At 46.6% G+C, this 6468-nt stretch overlaps 1 protein-coding gene across 1 annotated transcript; it reads left to right on the top strand.

Annotated features, from left to right (window-relative positions):
- The first annotated feature begins 201 nt into the window (after positions 1 to 201).
- Positions 202 to 3033, top strand: MAP10 (microtubule associated protein 10). The gene has a single exon (XM_006122042.4). It carries the CDS (start codon positions 262 to 264, stop codon positions 2884 to 2886), a length of 2625 nt encoding a protein of 874 aa, XP_006122104.3. The 5' UTR covers positions 202 to 261; the 3' UTR covers positions 2887 to 3033.
- Positions 3034 to 6468: the final 3435 nt, after the last annotated feature.

Below are 6468 nucleotides of genomic sequence, written 5' to 3' on the forward strand. Positions count from 1 at the left end.
GCACCAGAGCACGGACTACAACTCCCAAGGGCCTTTGCGCGGTATTCCGGGTCCTCACTGATTAACTCGCGATAGCTTCCTAGGTAGCTCCCATACGCTCTCCATGAGCCTCTCGCGAGAACTTAATTTACCCCCCCCCCCCCCCGGGATAATTCACCAACAGCATCCCCCATCACCGCTCACTCGTTCTCGCGAGACCTAACTCAGCTCCAACTTCCAAACGACTCCGTCTCCCTTGCCCCCACCGGGCCCCCCTGGGCGATGGCGGAGGAGGGCGGCGCGCGCGAGCGCGAGGGCCTGTTCTCGCTGGAGCTGCTGGTGGAGTGGGTGCGGGTGGAGCCCCGGCTGCTGCCCCCGCGCGGCCCCCTGCGCGCGGCCGTGGCGCTGCGGCTGCTGGATTTCCCCACCCTGCTGGTGCGCCCGCCCGAGCCGGGCTGCCCGCCGGGGCGGCTCGTGCCCTTCGGCCGGGGCAAGTCCTGCCTCTTCCGCCTGGCCCCGGGCGCCCTGCGCGGCCTGCTCCGCCGCGCCCCGCTCTACGCGCTGCTGCTGGCGCTGCCCCCGGGGGAGCCCGGCCCGGCCCGGCTGCTGGGCAGCTGCTGCGTCCCCCTGGCCACGGCCGCCGAGGAGCTGCTGCGGGGGCCCGGCTCGCGGGGCCAAAGGGGCCGCTACCCGCTGCGGGACCTCATGGGGGAGGCGGTGGGGGAGCTGGCCCTGGGCTATCGCCTCAGTAGCCTGGGGCCGGCCTTGCTGGGGCACCTGCCTGCGGGGCCGGGCGTGGCTGGGGAAGCGCAGCCGCCCAGCGCCACCTGTTCTCCTGATGCCCAGCGCGAGAGCGGGTCCAGCCCACAGGGGGGCCCGGTGGAGCAGGGGGCTGGGCCCCCCATGTCAGTCGGAGGCCAGAGAGAGCCTGAGGGCAGGGAGCAGGTTGAGGAGCTAGATTCTGAGCACAGTGGACAAGCCTCTTTGCCTGCCCGCCAGACCTCTCTGTCCAGTGGGGAGGAGGTGAGGGAGCTGGAGATGGAAGCCAATGTCTTCTGCCCTCCCCCCTTGTACTACAGCCACCTGCCTGCAGAGCCCAGACCAGTCCGGGCCCCTCAGATGGTGGCAGTTGCCCAGTCTCCAGTCCCCCAGGAGCAGATCCCAAGTGTACCACCAGCACCACTGCAGGAAACTTGTCCAGACATAGGTCAAGCTGCAGGTTCCTTCGCCCAGTCAGTGGGCAGTGCCCAGCAGCTCAGAGAAGCACTCAGAGAGCTGCCTCTGCTTAATGCTTTGCTGGTAGAACTGTCCCTGCTGAACAATCAGCCCCTGCAGCGTGGACCTTCTACTGTTCACCCTCAGCTGGCCTGGCTGTATCGAGAGGTAGAAGAAAACATCAAGCCCTCAAATACTCTTACTAAAAGCAGAGGGCCAGATGGGAAAGATAAGGAAACCCTTCCTGAGCCCAGTGAAAAATTCAAAAGAAGCCAGCAAGAGTTTTCTAAGTTTGGTGGTTCTTCCTTGCGAGAGTCTGGGGCTGGGAAAGGAACCAAGAAAGCTGCAGTATCGAGAAACAGTGGTTTTGAAAAAAAGAGTGAAATCAAAGAAAACACACCCAAAAGAAAGAAACTCTTTTATGGACTGACAAATACACTAAGATTACGATTACAGCAGACCAATCCAGATATGTTAATACTTCATGAACGCAGAGAACAGTATAGAAAAAGGCAACTAGAGATACTGAAAGAGAAGAAAGGCAAAGGCTCTTTGTCCAAAGGAAATTTATTCAGAAACTCTGCTGAACAGCACCTGATGTCTAATAGGCATCCTGCCAGGGGAGGAATTTTAGAACAAAATACTCAACTTGATGAAAACATTGAAACTTTAATGCAAAGTGGTATTGAAAAAAAATACTCTACCATTATAAAGGAAGATATTTCTGACCTACAAAAACATGCTGCTCACAATGGACTGAGCAATCATGAGGAAAATGCAAAGGAAAAGAATCCATGTGAAGTGAGTACAAACTCTTCACTGGAAGGAACTACAATTAAAAATGCTTACAAAGAAAAGGAAGTGGAAGTCCACCTACCAAGAGCTTCCACACAGGATACTGATGCAAAAAGAAACACAATAGATGAGGAAACAGTACACTTTATTCATGACAAAGTCAGGAATGACTATAATGCTTCCACATTAGAACCTGAGTCAGGCCCAAACAGCTTTGAAAGTAACCCCGAACTCAAGTATTCAGAGGATTTTCTTGGCAGCCCTGAAAATGCAGGCTATTCAGAAGATTTCACCAGTGCTGACTATACTGATAGAGACTCAGAAACTCTTGATAGCAGCCCAGAACCTGCTCTGGTAAGTCCAAAGCAAGCTCTCTCAGACATGGAGTCAGAATCCAAGGAGTCCAGAATTTCTGGAAAAAGTCTGAGAACTGAAAGTATTTCAGCTCCTCTACCAGTTCCTTCAACTGCATCTCCAGTCCACTCTCTTAAAAAACCCTATGATTTAAAAGCAAAAAAGAGTACAGCTGTCAGTATATCCATTAGTGACTCCTCACTTGCAGGTTCATTAGATAACCAGGAGTTAGCGCCATACACCAAGGAAGAAGATAGCAGTATTGACCAAATTATCCAGCCCTCTGAGGTGAAGAATAAGCAAACTAATTCTGCTTTTAATAGTGTGAAGGACCAAACCTCTTTGGAAAAAAGCCTGTCTCTGAGGACATCTCAAGTTAGCTCTTACTTGCCATCCAATATGTCTGATCTTGAACTTAGTGGTGTGGAAAACAGTATATCAGACAAGGAAGAGGATGATGACTTTGGGACATTGAGTATTCCTAATCAATATAAGCACATCAGCGAACTAGTGGTAAACAAACTTCCTGGATACACAATGTAATCAATATATACTTATCAAAACAAAAGATGTTTACTTTTTTATTTTTATAAACAATATTAACTAAGATATTTGTAATTAGGTATATTTAAAACACCAAATATAAATGATGTAATAAATTTAATAAATTGAAATGAATTTTTATAAAAATGAAGACTGCATCTTAGGTGTATACAACATAACTTCAGTACTTTTAGCCTAGCTTAAAAACAAAACAAAGTGTTGAAATACCCCATATTTTCAGTTGTAGAAGTATGAAAATGGAAGCAGTAAACCTTCCTATCATATGACTTGTCAGGAGAAAATATTAGTGCTAAAGAAACTACCATGCAGTTTAAGTTATGGGTACAAATTATGTCTAACCATGTTATAAACAGATTTTTAAAAATCTTGTCACCTTCTCCACAAAAGTAATTTATATACTTCCAGGAAATAAGTGTAGCACAATGGCTGCTTAATGCACATAGCCTGTGCATAGGCAATATTAACATGGGTTGTAAAGCCAGGTGCAATCATTCTGGTAGTCTAGTCTGACTTGTATAGCATAGGCCATAGCATTACCAGTAGTTGTATCACTGACCCTATTAACTTGTTAAACTATTGTTCTCACTTTTTCAAGTTGGGGGACTCTTATTTGAGATCAAATTTTCATGAACCTCATGTGTATTATCTATATAAAAAAAATTCCTGTGGGACAACAGACTCACGTCATCTGTGTCCTAATGCCACCCTGTGTCTCCATCCTTAGCCATTTTCTGTGGCCATTTGCGTCCCCTCCAAGCATAGACTGCTCCAGCTCTGGCTGCTGCTTCACACCCCAGGGAGCTGTGCTGCGGGGAGGAGCTTGTTGGGGCTGGATCCCTTCTACCATCCAAGCCTGACACCCCTCCCTCGGTCGCAATGGATCCCCTCTGCCATCTGAGCCCATCTGGGTCTTCCCCACCCCTGGGGTCCCATCCATTCGAGCCCATCCCTCCCGTAGGCTGCAGTGGGTCGTCTCCACCATCCAAGCCTAACAAGCCCCTGGGCTTCCCAGTGTCCCCTCCGCCATTCGAGCCTGACCTCCACAGCACAGGCCGTGCTGCATCCCCTCTGCCATCCTACCTTCCTTCTCCCCCCACCCCGCCAGACGCCTCACCCCTACCACCAAGACCCCAAGCCTGCTCCTGCCCAATACTTGACCTTGAAAAATAAAGATGTGTTGAGAATGAATAGGGGATTTTCATTGCTTTTTAGATCGTAATAAACTTTTGGTGCCTCACAAACCTCTTGATTGTCTTTCATGATTTGTTGTTTGACAAATACGAATTAAGATACATATTTTAGAAAGACATCAAATCTTGATTGTAAGATGCCAAGTGATGGAAAATTTACATCTCTCAGTTACTCCTTGTTACATTTATATTGCATTTCCAGTTTTGGTTTTTCTTGACATCTATTTTCAGCTACTGAATTGTTATGCTCCTTTTTGACTTATAATTCTGTTTTTAAACACCTGCTCAATACATTCTCTAAATTCTTTGCAGAGCAGGACAAATCATTCCTCTCCCTTAGCTACCTTTGCTGATTTCTTAGTAGTCTAAATAATTGCTGCCTTAGGTTACATCTTTACAACAACTTATGTCAGCAGAACTTACGTTGCTGGGTTGGGGTTGAATAAGCCACCTGAGCAGCGTAAGTTACACCAACAAAAGCACTGATGCAGACAGTGATATGTTGGTGGGAGAGCTGCTGCTTGCAGAGGTGTAGTTTTATTATGCTCATGGAAGAGCGATCTCTGCCGTCAGCATAGAGCAGGGCTACTCAACTTTGGAAGCCCCGGGGTCCACAATGACACTCTCAGTACATGCCGAGGTCTGCAACGTAAGTGGGTTGCATGTACATGCAAATATATGCAATATTTTCTCACACTGATGGGCATGAATTCAAAGATTAAGGCAAGACTACACAGCACACATTTAAGCTGGTTCTGTTGATATTAATAAAATGCAATATTTACCCGATTTCCACCCATATGACAGCACTTGTAATGAGCAATGACAGTCCAGGAATTTAACTACTAAAACACATATCAACAGCAGAGCATTATATTGACTCGCCATTATGGAGTATGTTCTCAGTGGAGGCTGTGTTCGAAGAATCCCACCCATGGGCCACGTGTTGAGCCCTGCGTAAACCCAAACTACACTGTGGGCTGTAAACAAATAGGCTGCGGGCCGCATGTGGAGTAGCCATGGCATAGAACATCTTCACCAGAGGCACTGCAGAGATGCAGTTGCAGTACTATACATGTAGACATGTCCTTAGTTTTCAGTCTTTGCCTTTTTTCTCCCCCCGCCCCTCCACACCCTCAAGTCACCACTGAAACCCTCTGCACCTTCCCTCCCCTAGGTCACAACTCCCTTCTAGATCTTGCACCTTCTCCTACATCCCTCCTGTAGGCCATAATCCTCTCTTGCTCTCATACTCCCTTTCTGATCCTGCACCCAAAACCCCTGCTCCAGGTCACAACCCCCTCCTTCAACCAAACTCCTTCTGGGACTCCGCACCATAGAAAAATGTGGCCCTTGACCATTTACCAAAATCCTGGAGTGGCCTCCCATCAGATATTATTGCCCACCCTGGGTTTACAGTCTTCCTGAAGCTTATTAAGTTACTTCCTCACCATGTCTCACATTTAAAAATATATATGTGTTTGCTTTAGACATTACAATGGACACTGGCCCCTCCACAAATACCTTCCCATCTCATTTTGTGAGTATATTTACCTGCATTGTTATGGCTTGTAAGCTTAGTCTTACTCCAGTTACTGTGGTGGTGTGGACTTTTTTGTTTGTTTTGTTCTGTTTTTGCCTAAACGTTAATATCTCACTAGTCTACTTAAATCACTTTAGGATGAGATTATTGAATAATTATTACTGACAATGACACTGACATGAGACAAGAAAACATGGTTCCTGTACCCAAAGTAAATTACAGTAGATCTGTGTAAATTTTTTTAAACATAGTAATATGATGTTTTGGATGACCAGAAACTATTTTCTAGTTCGGCATGAATAGTCAAAATGTCCAGAAGAGAGGAGGATGATTTTTAGTTCAGTGGTTAGGGTGATCACTTATGTGGTGAGAGTCACGCATTCCAAAAAGTTTCAGATTTAGATAAACCTGAACCAGTCTTTTCTGCTCAGAACTGCTTCCAAACCGGAAAATCTATATTCACCCATTAATCTTCAGTAAAATGCATCTCGGAATAACTTTTAAAAATTGTTCTATTTCATCAGCTCAATACCAGAAAGCAAGGGAGGCTAGTTTCCTGCTCTCAGTAGTGTTGCTCCACCAGTGTGTACCAACACTAATGGTATTGATTATAGCATAACTCAGTCATTCTACTGAAAGGCAAAATTGTGTGCAACCTTATGGGCAAAACAACAATTGACATACATGGCAGGTGGTGTTGGTCCCACCATTTTTAGTATACAGATGGGTGAGTATTATTCTCTGTTGTATGTACAACTACGATCCAGTGATCTCATGAAGAAATTGCTAACATGAGAAACTATAATAAGGGAGCTCTCGCTGAACTGA

This window comes from Pelodiscus sinensis, chromosome 3, assembly GCF_052426305.1.
Source record: "Pelodiscus sinensis isolate ZL-2025 chromosome 3, ASM5242630v1, whole genome shotgun sequence".
Lineage (NCBI taxonomy): Eukaryota > Metazoa > Chordata > Testudines > Trionychidae > Pelodiscus > Pelodiscus sinensis.